The sequence below is a fragment of the Chelmon rostratus genome, chromosome 24 (genome assembly GCF_017976325.1).
Source record: "Chelmon rostratus isolate fCheRos1 chromosome 24, fCheRos1.pri, whole genome shotgun sequence".
Lineage (NCBI taxonomy): Eukaryota > Metazoa > Chordata > Actinopteri > Chaetodontiformes > Chaetodontidae > Chelmon > Chelmon rostratus.
This window is the reverse complement of record NC_055681.1, coordinates 5,824,059-5,842,217: the sequence shown is the minus strand read 5'-3', so window position 1 is coordinate 5,842,217 and position 18,159 is coordinate 5,824,059. Positions and strand designations below refer to the sequence as shown.

The following is an 18,159-nucleotide window of genomic DNA, read 5'->3' as shown; positions in this document are numbered from 1 at the left end:
ATCTTCAAACTCTTTGCTGGAAAATAGATAAGCATATATAGGGATTTGTTTCTTTGGAAAGTGGTTCTAAACTTTTGCTTCTCTATCTTCATCTTTGTTTTGTCTCATCCTATTACTCTCCATTTTCATCTGCACACACAACCTTCCCTTCCCCCTCTTTTTAAGACGTCTCACCAACTGAACGTGTCTATCTCTTCGAATCTCAGCAGCTCTTGAAACGCAAGGCCACAGAGTGTCTTTCATTAAAGTACGTGCACTCACTCGCGTTTTGTAGACAGAAAGTCACAAACAGCAACACCCTCTGACTCAGTCCAGCCTGACAATGCCCTCCTGTTGCGGTATCGCATGTCTCGCAAAGAGACACAGCTCTGGCAGCGGCTCACGGCTCACCAAAGAAGAGAACAAGAGCTTCAATCCGGCTGAGTTTTGGAAGCTGCTGCGCTGCACATATCTCATACTTGACAGATTTGAAGGGGGAGGCGGACAGAGAGGCAGAGGTAGATTTTTGTTTTTGTTTTTTCTTGCAGGAGGGAGACATTTTCATCATGCACATTTCCATCGTTTTCATCAGTGTACAATCTCAGTATCTCGGCATCCAAAAATGCAGAACTGACAAGCTCAGCACCTCTGATAGGAATCTGCAACGCTCACGGAAACCTGTTTTTTTTTCTCTCGTTCCCTTATCATGCTGGTCTCCTTGGACCTTTCACATTGCCATGTAATGCAAGATCCCCAAGGACACTGACGAAAGCAGGATTTCTCGGATTGTTCACATGGTTTACCTGAGGCACACTGTGCCAGCATTGTAAAATAAGCCCCTGGATTGTACTCTCACCAAAGGTTCCCCACATGCAGACACATCATTATACACAGAGCAAAATTGTTGAAGATGATTAACCTCTGAGGGTGGAAAACCACATTGTACCACTGTTTATACAAGTCCACACCCACAGAACCTTGATATTACATTTCTGAGTTTTGAGCACTGCAAAAAATGTCCGTCCGATCAAGTCATTTCTGTTTTTATTTTCCTGAAATTATGACTCATGTCAAGACTTTTTCTAGAAATAAGTGTCTGTATCTGGAAAAGTCAATAAAAAATTTAACTTTATTGAAAAGAACATTTAAAAGAAGTTGATATGCACCACTTGACGCACCCAATTATGCACAAGAATCCCTTTATAAAGCGTTTTTGAGAAGCTGAAGTAGAAGTATATGCAAGAGGTAAGTGTTCGCGAGAGAATGTTAGGGCAAAGAGCTTCGTTTTGCCAGCACGCTTTTCTGTTTGAGGCACATTCTTTTCTTTGAGTCAAGCCACAGGATTTGCCTCCTATATAATACCATACTATATTCAAACAAGATTAAATTAGGGGTGTTGCTTTATGAGCCTTCAAACCTGACATATTTACTGCTTGATTGAAGGTTGCAGGGAGGTGCGTGGAGAATTCCCTCGTCAGCAGATTTCAATGAATGATTCAACTCTTTCGAACCAAATTACTCAGGTTTAATCGAGACAGGAACCAACCTGATTAACCTGATTACACAGTTGCTTTATTGCGCTGAATGGACGACACAAAGTCTTGCATTGTGAAGGCGCAGCCTCTGGTTATTTAAGGCAAAGATCGAGGATATAAGGAGGGGTATTGTATATTGTTGTTCCTGGGTTAGGGTTAAAAACATCCAGTCAAAAATGTTTACATTACATTACATTCAATTCAATTAAACATTCCAATCTCAGTTTATCAAAATATCCATATTGAATTAAAAAATCAAAGGAAGCTTATTTTCCTTCTTCATTTTGCAGGCCTGTCTTCAAGAACCTCTTCAGCGGCTACCTCACAAAACACAAAAATTGATCCATAAGATGTTATGGATTCACTAATTGGATTCCAGTGTCTCTGTGGAGTACTGCTTTTATCTCATTAATTTAAAGTGTTGATTGTGTGACTCCCTCTACACACCTGGGAGTGATTGGTTAATGGCTATTACAGAGGAGAAGTCTCTCTTGGAGCCACAGAATCAAGACTTGTGGCTGTTTTTGGAGAGACACACAAAGTCAGTTTGTGCTGCAAATGGTGTTTTTCAAAATCTGTCCATTTAAAATCATTTAAAAACCAAAAATAATGATCCCCCAGCAAATTCTTTGGTCTCTGACATTATCAGGTTACCGCCCGACTGACACACAAGCGAGCACTGACACAAAGATGGCTGGGAGAGCAGAGGTTGAACGTCAACCAGCTTCATGGCTTTTGAAACCCAGTCACCCATATTCTCGGTGAGCGGCTGCGTCTGTGTGTGCATATTTATGAACACTTTTATGAATATTATTCTCATCCGTTTTTGTGTGAGCGAGCCATCTTAACATGAGGATTTTAACTGGAGGAAATACTTCTCTGGCGCTTCCTGACTCGACGCACTGACAAATGATGCACGAGAAGCGCAAGCGAGGACTTAGTTTAGCCCTTCCAAGTCACACTGACCCCAAAAACCACAGCGGGACGTATTCTGGGAAAGACCCTGTGCAAAAACCTAACCATCACTCATTGCGTTGTGCACAGACGCCAGTGGGAAAGCAAGAAAGCGGAGGACAGCGTGACCACGAGTTCAAACTGTTCAGGCCCACAACAAGGGCCTGAACAGGCCCTTTGATTTACAAGCCTCGGAGCTGTAAATCGAAACAATTCCTCAGGGAGCCTCCTCTTGCCAAATTCATCCGTATTTTCTTGGGAGATCTTCTGCATGCCACGCTGCAGACGAGTAGAAACCGCAAATTCTGAGAAAGCATTTTCAAATGAGTGAGCCAAATTCCTGTTTTCCAAGAAATGTTTTGCTAGTTTCTGACACTGCACTTTGCAGGTGCCACGGCGGGGTCGCTGCGCATCGCGGCCTTGACCTGAATTCACTTCACAGTAAATCAGTTGCTTAGACGCAGTGTACACTTTTATACTTTCAGTAAAAACACTTAAGATTTAAGAATATGTTTTCAAATGTGGGATCTGTGAAATATTGAACTTAGTGAAGAGAGTTTGAGAAAGATGTAGATGTCCTCGCCGCATGTCAGCATACTTGTTATGGATCAAACCCGAGCTACCTCCCTCTGAGAGAAAGACCACCTGACACAGTTTGTCTCCACTGCAAGTCATTTGAATGCAGCTCACTTTACAAAAGACAAACGATTTGCTGACAGATTTGAATATTCAGGTTCCACGTATTCATATAAAAAAGGCCTCGTTCTTTGAATAGAATCGGCATGGCACAGGCGCACCAAAGCTTTTCCAACATCTGGATCCAATGATCAGCCTTTGTCCAATCACCAGTTTCCAGGGCCACACAGATGTGCTGACAGGGTTTCAGTCAATCTGCCATCTCACGTACTGCTTCCTATAATCCTCCTCCTTCGCCGAACCCTGCAGCCTGCAGCGCTCTTTAAACACCTCGCTGCTGCTTGTTTTTCCTCCTCTTACCTTGCGCTATAGTTTTGCATGTGGATCAGAGCATCCCGCTGATTTGCGGTTCGCATTTCCCAAACATGCGCTGCCCTATGTGTAATTTGGTGTCGGTGACTGCAGTTGCTGTGTCATGGAAATAAAAGTGCACCGTCATCATAACAAGTTTGTGATTCAGAGCAACCACAGCCAGGCAGTTTACAGTAAAAGGCATTTTTTGGCAGAAAAAATATTGATTGGCACAAGGTCTGTTTTGCATCTTTTCTGCAGCCTGTAAAAAACACATTATGTTGTTTTTTTTAAGTTCAGATACCGTCATTGCTGCTGTGCAGCCACTGATGTGGTCTTCTTGCACTTCAACTCGCACATATAAAATGAAAATCTGTCAGTGTGGCCATGACCCAGACATCATTTTTTCCCGGGGACTTTCCCTTGATGAGTTTCTGTAGGTGGCAATGTGATTGGTCACCGCTCATGCTATTCGTTTGTCTGTTTATTCCAAACAAACACTGCAGCTGATGCCTGAATCATGAAATACATCATTTCCTGTGCAGCACAACAATCATTCATAAGAAAATGTCAGTTTGCTTAAACAACCATTAGGCATGCTTGAGAAATACAGTATATCTTATTAATTATTCTGTCTCAGTAATGTTCCTGTGCACCCATGAGCTCCACCTGTACTTCACACTGAACGCACAGACTCCTGCATGGTTTGGAGTTTCAGCCCCACGTTATCCAGCCTCCTGGAGTTGTTTCTGAAAGTCAAATGCTTACAGTATTCTGGGAACTGACTCTATCTCTGTGTGAGAGAATATGGGGGAGGGCAACGCATGCTGCCTCAGCACATTTCCAGCGGTTTACTCGGCTTTGTCCCTTACAGTAAGCTCTTACTGTGTCATATGGCGCACATCAGTCACACTAGTCAACAACTAGTCATCTGCTGATCCACATCAAGCTGCGTGCACTTGGAGTGATAACTGGCAGCAACTTCAAGCCAAACCCATGGTGGAAATGCGCTGTTTGTAGAGCGAGTACATCTATTTGTATTCTCATAAGTAGCCCACACATTCTTCTTTCCAAGCCCTGACAGGCCAGATTGGGTCTGTCGGCCCTCCAGCATGATGTGTTCTGGTCTGGGTCTCCTACCTCCACGTCCAGGAGGGATTCGGATAAGACATTGGACCTCCCCAACTGTCTCCTTTCAACACGGAGGAGCAGTGATTACTCTTCAGCTGCTTCTGAACACACATCAATCCCAACTATTGCACCAAAAGTGATGTTGTGCCAATCCACCTGTCACTCATTCATGCTTGTCCTGATACCCAAGCAAAAGCAGACTTTAAACTGTAAAAGTAGCTAAAAGCTAATCTCACTGGGTGGTTTAAACCTTGTCAACATGGCAAATAAAAATTAAATAGAATTTTTTAAAATCATCAATGGTGTTCATGGTATTTGTAAAGCAACTAGTAGTCAGCCATGCTAGCTAGCTTAGCTACACAACCTGGTTAAGTTGGCAGCATAAAGGGTTTTGGGTGGTTATGCATGTGATAAGGTAGGTTTTTGCTGACTTGATGCATGATTTACCACCTTAGATGTTGAAGGCATAAAAAAAACCCTCCTTCCAACCAGAAGAAAGCGTCTTGCAGCACAAGCTTTCAAGATATCGCTTTCACGAGGATTACTTCATTGCCTGGCAAACTTTTTCTCTCCTGCAATGCAGCACACAAGCCCGAGGTCCTGGGGCTGAGGAGAAATACGACACTGGAGTGCTGTTTCCCATAGATTGTATCGCGGCTCCGAACCGTTTTCTGCTGAGGCTGCTTCTTTCCTCTGCTTTTGATCATTCCCTCTGTTCAGACATCGCTCGACTTGACTCCGGCTCCATTATCTCTTCCAGAGCAAGTGCAGCAGCAGCTTCGGTGTCTTCGACAGATTAAGCAGTTCAGGATATGAGAGCCACACCGCAAACAGAAGCAGATGAACAATGGCAGAGAAAAAGTAGGGAAGAGGGGCAAAAGATAGATGACTTGAACAATCCCGTATGTGAGTTCTGAGAAGAAAAACACCTCTCAGACCGCTTGAGAATCCACAGGGAAAGCTCTTAGACAAGAACGTGGCTTTACATAATCATACATTCTATTATCAATGGTGCATTCGGGTGCTCCTTGACAACTCGTCAAGCCAAAGATTTGCAAGTTTATCACCTGGAGGTCGTCTTAAAATCACACAAAAACTTTAAATACCAATAATTCTGAGTTCTGTCATCTTTACCAAACAGAGCTGCAATATTTCATGTTAACTTTTTTTTTTTAATATATGCATAGAAATTTCCCTGTGATGAACAGCATGTCTGGGTTGCCTAAAGAAAAAACACAAAGTTTATTCCTGACCTTGGAAACATTAGTTGAGAGGAAAAAAACCCAATGTCTGTTTAGTGGCTGTTCTGGTGCTTTCAGTCATATCGCATGGTCATCATTGGACACACAACAGAGTCAAGACAACGTGGATGACTCGTACTTGAAGTGCTCAGGAGAAAGCAGCAATGTCATGAAAACTGTATGATCAAAAGCTCCAGAACATCGACTAAAGGGACCTGAAGTTACTTTGTTTGCACCCTGCAGTGGCTTTTTTATTGGTGTCACTGATCAGTGACAACCTTCATGCAAAACCCCTGTTGAATATGACGTGGTCACGCCAAGTTCCCAACTGAACCAGCTTGACACCTGGTCATATTTTTCAGAAGCATTTTCTAAATGATACAGTCCTCATTAATCCATTATATGACATATTTAGTCTAGAATTGTGGAATTTGGAGGTTTCAGTCCCCAAACTGGAACACAGCTCAGGGCGTAACAACATGTTTATTTGTCCTGAACCAGTTCGGTACAGGACGTGTGACTTCTTCTGTTCAGCATGTCCTGTCAACCAAATCAAATTAGTCCACTCTAATTAAGTTAGTATGTGCAAAACTTAAAGAGCCTGCTCACCCACACAGGCGTTCCCAGTTAACTTGGCCAATCGGACCTCTGCTCAGGTTCCGGGAGTTACATTAGGTGCAATTCTATCCTAACAGGTGCACTGAAAGCTAACAGGAGAGTACATGCCCATGTGGTTCAGAGAAGAGCTCCAATCAGGAAAAACCTGTGCTGTGGGTGTGCAGAGCTTTTAATGTGCGATCTGTGGGGGCGAACGCAAAAAGAAAAGCTCAAGCTGGAAGGGTTGTTTGGGAGTGTTGTGGTTTTCCCAGGAAGTTACAGCAACACTGGACTAAGAGCGGTGGAATGGACGAAAACATTACCAAGCCCAAGCTGAACCTACCTAACCAAGAATAAAGCCATAGACCGTTACACCCCTAAACAGCTGGGGTGTTGCAAAAGGAACATACACTTGCTAATGTAGATACCCATTAAAACCTCAATCAGACCTGACACTGAATCCTCAGCACTTATTTAGTCCTGGGCTTAAATTCAAAAAAATTCCCAACCCATTCACTTCTGTCCAGGACAGAAAGCACCATCTGTTCATCATATGGCTCATATATGCCAACTGACTCAGACCCAAACTATACAGAAAACCCAACGTTAACAGATGTAGCGGCAGGTTTTAAAAAGCCTTGCAGCCCTTGGACCAGAGCCCCTCTATGTCTCACATCTGGAGACAACAAAACAACTGTAGACATATTAGCATTGCCAATATGCCTCTGGGTAATAAATCCTCAATTTATGAATCATAAATGTGTAGGAGGGTCTCAGGACGCTCTCTGAGAGGGAGGGGTATTTTTTGCTGGAAGACAGATGCACCACACAGGTTTAGAGCCTGAACGGCGCTCTGTCTTTAAATCTGGACAGGTAGGGAAATGAAAAGGGTGTGTGGGTGACGCTGAGCTGACCTTTCCGCCTCGTGCGACGTCATTTGACACCTGATACGGCGCAAAGGTCAAGGGCAAAGACAAACGGATGAGCTGAAGGGAGTTTCACAATGGGGGAAGTGAAACCGGAGGCAGCAAAAAAAAATAAATAAATAAAAGAAAGATCTGTGTACCTTTTTAAAGGTCAGTTTCAGTTCTGACTGACGTTACAAACATATTCAATTGGTTTTATCCCACCACCGGACACTAAAACTCCACTTGAAGTACAAGAGCAAGATGAAGAATAACAGGATGCAAGGAAAGAGGTAAATACAACCACATAATCAAGACATTAAACAAGGCAAAAGCCAAGAGGATGAACATGACCTGGGTCAAAGGCATTAAATTAACTCCTGCTGGACTCTGCAGGGACTCTGTTTACTAAAAACACAAACATGCTGATCATCTACAATCCTCAGACATATATTGGTATCTGCCAAAACATCAAGTGAATTATGAGCGTTTTGTACTCAGCTACACTCCATGAGAGCTGGCCACTTATCTTGCTGGACACTGACCTCGCTGAGTCATAAAGTAAGGTCAGTCTGAGTGCAGTTTGCCCTGATCTGGACCTTTAACAGCGACTCATTGAGCGGATCTTCGGAGAATACATTTGTTATGGTTAAGACAGCATCGCACAAATATTTAAAGCTACAGCACTCTGGCAGAAGAGAGAAACCCAAAGATATCTGAGGGGAATTATAAAAGCGTTCTTGTTTCACAAGCAGGAACCCACCCTTAACTTTGAAAGCCTTAAGATGTGTTATATAATGAGAGTATTTGGATCCATTACGTGGTCAGATTTCACAAAAAAGGTTTCTGTAATGGACAAAGAAAGAAGAAAATGACACATGTTAGGGTGTAGTGGGGTGTCTGTATCCATCTGGCAGCTCCACAGGGGAACAAAACCATGTTTGTGGTCAACATAAGTATCTGACTGCGTCTTCCAAGGAGGTGATGTCGAACAACTAGTCCGATTTTGATGGAGGTCAGCATCTGGGATATCTGAGTTTTACAGGGGAACATGCAGAGATTTAGACCAATTCGAAGCCCGAACACCATTATTTCTTGGATCGAGAAATCAAACGAGGAATTTTGGTGTTGTATACTTGTGTGCAGCAAAGTGGAGACCCAGCAAGGGTGCTTATATCTTGTGACAGATAGGAAGACAGGAGATCATTAATGTGCAGTCAAACCACAAAGCCCTCATTAGTATGTGGATGAAAACTGTAAAAAATGTCAGTCTGAGTAAGAGCAGGGAGTTAAGTGAGTCTATATTTGTTTTTAAGGTTTCTGTGTGCCAGAGAATTCCCAGATTCTTATCTGGAAGCCAGAAACACATCAAGTCATAAATATTTTTGTCATGATCTCCCCACTGAATTTTGGTCCATGGTAGCAAATCCATTACGATTTGAACTCTCTATCTCAACAAGCCACTCAATTTTTTTAAACAAAGCAAACCACGTTTCCCATAATAATACAAACGTGACGTTAACTCTGCTGAATTATGTCACATTTTCTCCTTTTGCTGCCAAGTCATGCTTGCTGTAATGGCACCATGGTCATGTGTGTCTCCTTCCTCAGAGGTGCTGCTTTTTCTTTCCCTTCCTTGAAAATGACTTTTAAAGCAGCAGCATGGTGTGGAAGTTCACTGACTGTCATTCAAATAACCTCATCAGCAATTTAAATGAAGTTTCCAGGATCTTCTTGGCTGATCTTGGCTGATCTGCCATGTTTTGAAGGACAAACTAATAATAATAATGTTTTTTTTTTTTCGTTATGCGCTTGGGAGTGCTGAACGGCCACTGCACAGCCAGAGAGAGACAGGGTCTTATTCAGCCGCCTTCAGGAGCATCGTCTCGTATCTGGCAGATCTGGAGGCATGCCAGCACCCGCCCTGTGAAATCAGCATCGCAGCGCACGGAGTTGACAAGTGCGCCTCCCCCTCCAAACGTTGTTTGACATACCCATCGTTATAGACTTCGCCTCTGGCAGTTTCTTTTTTAAAAGGCAAGCTCAAAGCCACAGATTATACATTTAGCTCACAAACCGTGCGGGTGAAAGAACCTACAGAGAGAGCGACTGCCGGAATCAGGCTTTCTGAATCATTTGGAGACGAGCGGCTTGCGCGTAAACGGCACCAGATAGAGAGATACGCGGTGTCTGGATATTTTCTTTTTTAATTCATTTCTGCAAGGTTGGAGGACGGCGCAGGGGGGAGCGGAGTCTTTGTGGATTTCGAGCATCGGATGCGCTGACATTTGGGACTTGAGCGCGTAAAGCACCTGTGGATGCAACACTCCCCCCACTGATGTGTGGATTCCAACCTTTTGCAAAGAAAGGCTTCACCACAAGATACAGTTGATAATCGTTGCGGTTTCGGTCCAGCACCGTGCGGTTCAGACGACAGGCGCACCATGCTGCTGAGTGTTTCCTTCCTGGTGGTCCCCCTGCTGAGCATCACCGGCTGCGGCTCGTCGTACGTGCCGTGCCAGCCGTGCGATCAGAAGGCCCGGTCCATGTGCCCGCCGGTGCCGGTGGGCTGTCAGCTGGTGAAGGAGCCCGGCTGCGGCTGCTGCCTGACGTGCGCGCTCGAAGAGGGCCAGCAGTGCGGCGTGTACACCGGGCCGTGCACGCGCGGGCTCCGCTGCCTGCCCAAGAACGGCGAGGAGAAGCCGCTGCACGCGCTCCTGCACGGCCGCGGGGTGTGCAGGAACGAGAAGTTGTACAAACTGCTGCATCCGTCAAAAGGTAGGGTTGTGGAGAGATGACTGATTCAGATCACAGAGATCGAATAATATCAGGTCACTGGCTTCAATGAAACTTAATTAATTGAGATAAATTGATGCCTTTTATTCATTAAAATTAGTGTGAATCATCTTGCATCTTCTCTGCCCCCATTTTGCTCTTCTGTAGGACTTTACAGTCAGGCTACAGCATCACATCAATGTGGCTCTCCTTGGTGAAGCAATAATTTCCACAATTCTAATATTGATGTCAGCTCTGATCGCGTTTGTAGTACGTACAGCCAAAGATCTGAACGGCTCCGGTGCAAAGAAATGGCAAACAGCTGGACAGAGGTGTCACTCCTCCCTTGTCAGTGCAGGAATTTTAATGAAGCCCTCAAGTGACACATGCACACAGTCAGCCGGTGCTGCGGTGGACACACTGTTACACTATCTCACACCCTGTCATAAAGCTGTGCTCCAACATGTATGTTATGAATGTGCTATATGTTTTGTAAAGGTGGAGGTGAAAAAGGAGGGCCAAGCGAGTTTAGGTGCCCTCCTTTGTCACCTTGTCTCTGAAGGAGCCAGCGAGGCTGATGCGGGTCAGCTCACGGCGCCCTTTAAGACGGGCTGACACCTGTCATTACCGAGGCACACGACTCAAGAGCCCCCCCCCCCCCCCCCCCCCCCCCGTGCGCCTCGACCCCACGAACTCTGTCAGCAATTGGTGCCGAGCGCCAATCAACCTGTCATCTAGGTTTGAAAGGTTTTGTGTGAGTGGCCCGTCGCCTCGGGGCCCCCCAGCCGACATAAAAAAAAAAAGAAGGAGAAGATTACAGGTGGTGCTCTGTGAGGCTCCTCACTGGCTCCTTTGAATGGCAGTTCAGGGACAGTCACTGTGTCTTTGCTTTGTGGGAAATGTTGGCTTGTGGCCCTTGCCCTCGCTCCATTCAAGGTGTGAAATCATATTTTGCCCTTTTTCCCTTCCTCCACAGTTTCTTGTCCTTTCTTTTCCCTTTTTTGTCTTATAGCCTTTCTTTTGTGACTCTCCTGCATCCACCACCTGTGCCTTTTCCCACACCTAACCCAGCTTTTTGTCTCTGTCGCTCTATTCTCTCCCACCACACTGCCTCTTCTCCTCTTTCCTCCTGGCTACTGTCCCTCTTCATCCCCCCCACCCCCCCACCCCCCACCAGTTTCGCCCTTTCCATTCTGTCTCATGCTTTATTTTCCTTCAGATTGGAGTTTTAATGGAGAAGCAAAGCTACTCTGGAAACATATATAATCCCACTGGCTGGGCTGAGGCAGAGGACCACAGTTTTTTCTGGATAAGTGGAGGGAAATCCAGAAACAGAAGGCAAAAGATAAGAAAGGGAGGAGGCGTTCAAATACAAATTTATTATTATCAAGCTTGTTCTCTACCCAGCAATCTGACGGTTACAGCTCATTTTTTATCATTTTTTGAGATTCCCTTTTTACCTTAAAATTTTAATCAATTTGCGCAACAACAGATTCATCATTTGATGAGTTTCAGCCTTCAGAGCAGCTTCTATTCACCCCCCCCCCCCCCCCCTTCCCTTTCCCACACCATCCTGTGCTCCCTCCCACCACTCTTTGTTAGTCCCACCCTGGTCTCTTCATCTGTCTCCTCTCCCTCCCTCCCTCCGTCTCGGCGCTGCAGGCAGGCCCAGGCTGTGCAGTGATTCAGCAGAATGCCGGCTGAGCGTGGGTTACTGATCCCCCATCTGTCTGCCCGGCAGCCAGCTTCTCCATTAACTCCACATCTCCTGCTGGGAGCTCTCGCAACACATGAATTGCACAAAACCTGCATGCACACTGATAAATATACACCTCAAACCAAAACCATATTTTATAGACGCTTGAGAAGAGCTATAAAATGATGGAGCAGGACTTGTGGAAAAAGTGCTTGTCAAATGTGATTTTGCACTGCTACATGCATCTGTGCATTTTGAGCATTTTGCACATTTATTATGTATCTAGCATCAGAAAAGAGTGACACAAGCTGTTACTCAAACCTGGAAGAAAAGCTACAAATAGGAGTATTTAGTTGCCTTTTTGTCATGTTTGCAAGTGCATGAAACTCAAGTCACAGTCATGCCTCTGCAATGTTATCCGGACAGATTCCTACATTTCGATTTTCCAGATGAGACATGGAAGGAAACTCCTTGTCAAGAGCAAAGAACAGAAAGGATCCAGCTCTCCAGGATCACCATGTGTCACAATTCAAACAAATAGGAAAAGGGAGAGGAAGAACGAAAATGAAAGACGTGATCAGTCAGCACAGGTCAGATTAGACAAGCTGGAGGATTAGCAAGTGAGGACTTGATTGGACTCACACCGGCTGCTGATCTGCTTCAGCTTTCGCTGCAGAAGAAAAAACACTGTCAGCAGGAAACTGGAGAATGGGGGAATCTCTGGTGCTTTTTCCAAGAACATGTCATTATGCGGATGGATGACATCATGATGATCTTCATCATCATCACAAGGGATGGGGGGGCTCGGGAGGTTTTAAGCATCATTTGCAACGTGGCGGTGACCTTGTTTCACCGCCCAGTTAGCTTAGTAGCTTAGCGATCACGTCAGTGCAGAAATGGAAGGGGTTTATGTGCAGAATTTGCAATCTGCCAAAATGAAACGGAAACAAGTGCGTGACACAGCAGTGGAAGTGGGCCAGCTGTGGCTTAGGACACGTACAAGTCTAATGCATTAAAGCTATAAATGAAGTGAAATATCAGTTAAAAGTGCTTTGGGGAAAGAAAGCCGCAGCCGCTCATTCTGGCCTCGACACACTCGCTGTGGTCGCATGAATAGAGGGTGGGACGAGGGAGAGGGGCGAGCGCTGAGGTTTGTGCAACTGTGTGCGACTCCCCAAAATTAAGCAAAGAGCTGTATTTCTGCATGGATGAAAGATGCATGAACATGAGAGCTTCTATGGGGGTTGGGACCCAAAATGGGCTGCGGCTGTTTCTGGTGGCTTGCCACATGACAAGTGTAATAGCATGTTTTCATGGGCCTGGGTGCCAGGGTGAGACTAAATATCTCATTTAGGTCACCAGCTATAAAAGTTTTAAAACCCCTGGTCTACATATACCCCAAGCTGGCAACCTGACTTGCCATAAATGTAGGCTATGTTGTCCCATATGTCAACACATCCAATCTGAAACTGGCCAGCAGCCACTAACTGTGTTAAATAAGCATTCAGTTGGTGCACTGAAATCATCATGTCGTGTTGTGACGTTAACAAATCTGATGACCGTGGCGTCGCTCTTTCATTGTCGCCCCACGGAAAGGTACATTTCCAGGTGGGAGCCATCACAGCGCTCTTGATTTTGACCCTTTGACCCCCCTTCAAACAGTCTCTTGAAAGCAACAGAAAAATGCTTTGAAGCCCTGTTCGCACAGGACTGATATCACACCTGTGGACATTAAGTTGTTTGAGATAATAGGCATCATTGGTTATTTTAATCCTGCATGTCTGTAATTTGTAAAGTTCCAGTTTAAATTGCAGACCGTGCTGTTTTGAATCCTCTGATAACAGTAATCCTGCATGAATCAAACTTCAGATAACTATTATTTGGTTCCAGACTTTTTATATTCTGTCACCCCTATGCTGACATTAATTCACACAAGTACAGTGCAGCCGATTCCAATTCAGGAAGTGGTAAATTGTGAATTAGCAGCAAAAAGAAGCGCAAACCAAGTTTGGTCGAGACTTAATTTATTAAAGGTGGGACTTCAAGGCAGTTTTTGTCCACTAGCAGCGCTATGGAGAAACATTTTTACACAAAGCATGCAAAGCAATGCACATTCCTGCTGAATGCATCGGGCTGCGATTGCATGCAAGCAACATGGTGGCCCTCAGGTTAACTCTTAACTCGTCCACTGATGACAGATGATGGAGGTGAAGAGTTTTAGCAAAGCACCGGAAAAAGGCAGCGACAAAAACTGCTGATGGATGCAAACAATGAATGTTCAAACAATCAGCTTCGCAAATGTTTTTATGAGGGGGGAAATGCATGCACTACTTTTTGTTAGGCCTCAAGGACACAGGTACACATGGTGCACTTTGGTGAGAAACACTGGATGTAAACACAACTTACTGTTTACAATAAAACCCAAGAGGGTACCTCTAATAAATCTCAAACACGCATGCTAACCATCTCGTCTGTCCTTGCCTCCCTATCAGACGGAGAGTCTCTCGATGACGCCGTGCTACCCGTCCCAGAGTCCGTGCTGCCCCAAACCAAGGTGCCCTTATATGGACGAGACCACATCAGCAGTCGGAAGGCGCAGGCCATGAAGCAGGCCAAGGACCGCAAGAAGCAGCTGGCTAGGCTGGGACCCACCAGCAACCTGGACTTCTCGCCGTTCAGCCTGGATAAACTGGAGCCTGAGTTCGTAAGTGAAGCAGGAATTAGAGAAAAAACTGACTCGGCTCAGAGGGACGTTTTAGCCCCACTGATCAATCATTTTTCTCAACCATATTCTGTTGGGATGCTGGCAACCAAACAACACTTAACTTGCAACCAGACAAATCTGTGATACTGTATCCTACTGTGTCAGGCTTTATAAAGAAACCATTCCTGACAAATCAGCCAAGATGCCCCGCAGGGCCATTTTCTCATCTGACAACATGGTGTGAAAAGAGTGAAATGCCAAATTACAAGTCCTCATCAGTGGATGTATTTCCCACCTCCTTATTCTTGATTTCTTGGGTAAATTTCAAGGGCATTTTGAGCCATAACCGGTGAACATACACACATTTTGCTCATGCAAACACTCACACCTGTGTATGTGTGTGCAGGGGCCCTGCAGGAGGAGACTGGATAATCTCATTCAGAGCATGAAGGACACTTCTCGGGTGTTGGCTCTCTCCCTGTACATCCCCAACTGTGACAAGAAGGGCTTCTTCAAGCGCAAGCAGGTATGAATCCGTATTTTTACGCCATGTCACATACTCAATTAACAAAGCAGACAAGGCTCGCGTCTGCATCTTGAGGCAACTGACACCTGTTGACCAACCAAGCTTCTCATCCCTTCCCGTCAACCCTTTCCTTGCAGTGTAAGCCGTCCCGCGGTCGGAGGAGGGGGATCTGCTGGTGCGTCGACCGGTTTGGCGTGAAAATCCCCGGCATCAACTACGCCGGTGGAGACCTGCAGTGCAAAGACCTCGACAGCAGCAGCAACAGCAACGAATGAGAGTGAAGCGCTTGCGCCCATTGAGCCCCAATCTTCTTAAAACCTGCCAATCAAGCTAGCGCACTTAATGACTGCCAATCAGGAAAATATGGCACAAATGCTTATATATACGGTCAGGTGTGATGGACTGCGTTGTTTTTTTGTTTGTTTTAAAGGGGAGCTGAACTGAAAAGCTTGCTTGGGTGACATGTAGGTCTTAACTCTGGCTCCCCACTGACTGTGTACTCTGTCTGAGGTTAGCTAACACCTCACGTCTTTATATCCATAGATAATAGAGGATTCTATATATTTGTATGATATTGATAACATGTTGTGTACTTATGAGTCTATTGTTAAATTCACTTAAAGAAATTCTGGGACAAGACATATTTTAATGTGGCTTAAATTTTTTTTTTCCAATTTTCATCATGGTGATGATCAACATGAAAGATGATTGAGTCGGTTCTCTAAATTAGCGATGTTTAACTCATTTTTAATGACATCCTAAAGAGGCATTTTTTATATATGTCAAATAACAAATTCTGCCATTAAACCCTGCCCCCAGGCTGCTGTGCTGAACACCATCCTGCTTGCAGGCTGCTTTTCTGAGTGGGGAAGGGTTCTGCAGGATTCCTGTGGGAGGCTGGGAAAACCAGCTCATGAGCAGGCAGAGCAGCTGACGGCCGTTTCATATGCCATTTCAGCTCGATAGCTATCATCGTTTGTGCAGCATGGATTCAGAAAATCACTGGCCAAATCAGTAGCTACACACTTAAAAGAATAGTTTGACAATGTGTGAAATGAATTGATTTGCTTCCTGGCAGAGGATTAGATTGACACTACTCTCATATTATGTTGCATATGAAGACAGAGCCGGCAGCTGGTTGGCTTAGTTTAGCACGATGATCGCAACCTTGACTCTGTCAAAACAAAATCCACTTATAGCACCTCTAAATGCTCATTATCGAACGTGCTATCTGTCATCTGTGTAATCCTTAAGTGTAAAAACAAAAGTTAGATGTTTATGGGTGAGTGGGGTTATAGGACCAGTACCTTCCTGGAGCCCAAGTAATAAGAAACCCATGCTCAAGTTTCCGGAACTCAAATCAAAATGAACAGCAGCATGTCGATGACTCATGTAAATGGTTTTGCCAGTTATAGCCCAAAACTAGCTTCCGTAAAGGCAACTGACGAGTTTGTCTGGCTGATTTTTGGATTTCTGGTGTGTCACATGAAAACGCCGGAAAACGGGGAGCAGTAGCAAGCAGCATGTTACGGTGGTTAGGTTTTTTTATCTTTTGCTTCAGTCTCGTTGCACGTTGTTCCCATAGACTGTAAAAAACAATAAATAATTATCTTGGCTATTTGCGCGGCAACCACTGAAGAGAGATGAGTACTTCCCACGTCTCAATTTAAGTAAAATCACAATGGGACCACGTTGACCTCACTCAGCTCTGTCTAGACCTTCGTCCTCACGGTGCACTTAGCTGTAGGTCATTGTTCTGTCACTATCAGATGAGTCTTGTATGCCTCTGCGCGTCAAACTTGGTTAGATTCTAGGCCTCATAGACTGATATTACCAGCTCAGACAGACCCATGGTACTTTCATGAATGAGCGATTTGGATAAAACCTCAGAAACAAGCAATCTGTACTGTAAAAGGTAGCTATTTAACACTCGCCACAAGCCTTTTTCAAGTCCAGACGACTGCGTCCACTGTTGTATGTAAATGTATGTACAGTGTGTGTGTGTGTGTGTGTATGTGTGTGTGCATGCTCCTGGGTGTGTTTGTTTGTATGTGTGTGTACTTTACTGTATGTGCCCTTATAGTTCTCAGCTACAAAAAGCTCCGGGTCAAATTCTCGCGAGCCCGGCCTACCCAAGCTACTGTGCGACAAAATGCGGCGCCGTGCATTTCCCTCCACACACAAATCGTATGCAAAGGCCTCACGTTGCCCATGTTTCCACGTGCGGGGTCCTTGCTACCGCCGCACAGGCAAATCTGCAGGCCGCGGCGACCTGCTCTCAGGGCTCGTCCTGCAAAGAGCGAGGTCGCAGAGTTTGCATGGAAATTCAAGTGCCTTCGGCCCCGCGCCACTTTGAATTTTGATTTGCATGTGGACCCACAGTGTCGTTGAATGAGCGGCGGCACAAAAGAGGAAAACAATTTTAGGCGTGGATGTGGACGGATTAGTTTTGTTGTTGTATGATTTGGGTTTTCAGTTGGTTGCTGACAAAGATGATGACGATCTCCCAGTCGAGCGCTGCTGAACGGAGGACAAAATCTTTGCTCTCTAGCTCAAAAGTTGCTTCAGATCCTCTTTTTGTTCAATGAAAGACTCTCGTCTTTCTTCAGACATTCCAAATGCCTCATCACGATGATATTTAGAGAGCATCGACTAGGGCTTGTCAGCCATTTCCTCCCAATGCAACACCTCTCTCATGTTGTAAACACAGTGACACTTTGAGCATTTCAGAATCTCAGTTAGAAAAAAGATTAATGTGAACATTATGGTGAAATATTTATCAGGCGTGTAATTGATGTACTCTTTTTTTTTGTAATGACAAATCACTATTTAAATAAAGTTTGTGTACTCACAGAAACGTGTGAACGCTGCCAATTTGCTGAGTCAGTTGTTGTGGCTGTTTTTTTTGTGGCTGCCAACTCTGTGACCTTGACACTGTTAAATGCACTGATGTGGTCCTCCACGCAGGTTGTTTCCACCTGCTGTCGAAGGCAAAACTGCCTGCTGTGATTTTACTCACCTGGGGCCAAAGGTGAGGCCTGCTTTGAAAGATCCAGCCCATAGAGAGCAGCATGGTGACGTCCAGACTGAAGTACCTCAAGCGCTGTTTGATGGATTGCCATTAAATTC

The 18,159-nt window shown here is 44.9% G+C and overlaps 1 protein-coding gene across 1 annotated transcript; it reads left to right on the top strand.

The window, feature by feature from the left end:
* Window positions 1-9,346: 9,346 nt before the first annotated feature.
* On the top strand, window positions 9,347-17,890 carry igfbp5a (insulin-like growth factor binding protein 5a). The gene is made up of 4 exons (XM_041966093.1): window positions 9,347-10,107; window positions 14,293-14,504; window positions 14,911-15,030; window positions 15,168-17,890. The coding sequence occupies exons 1-4, from the start codon at window positions 9,774-9,776 to the stop codon at window positions 15,303-15,305; spliced, it is 804 nt and encodes a 267-aa protein (XP_041822027.1). The 5' UTR covers window positions 9,347-9,773; the 3' UTR covers window positions 15,306-17,890.
* The last annotated feature ends 269 nt before the right edge of the window (window positions 17,891-18,159 follow it).

What these genes read in the sequence shown, in the direction of transcription:
- igfbp5a (XM_041966093.1), top strand. Translation starts at nt 9,774, where the DNA reads ATGCTGCTGAGTGTTTCCTTCCTGGTGGTCCCCCTGCTGAGCATCACC. An exon ending in ACTGCTGCATCCGTCAAAAG is followed by an intron (nt 10,108 to 14,292) that starts GTAGGGTTGTGG and finishes CCTCCCTATCAG; the next exon opens with ACGGAGAGTCTCTCGATGAC. An exon ending in GCTTCTTCAAGCGCAAGCAG is followed by an intron (nt 15,031 to 15,167) that starts GTATGAATCCGT and finishes CTTTCCTTGCAG; the next exon opens with TGTAAGCCGTCCCGCGGTCG.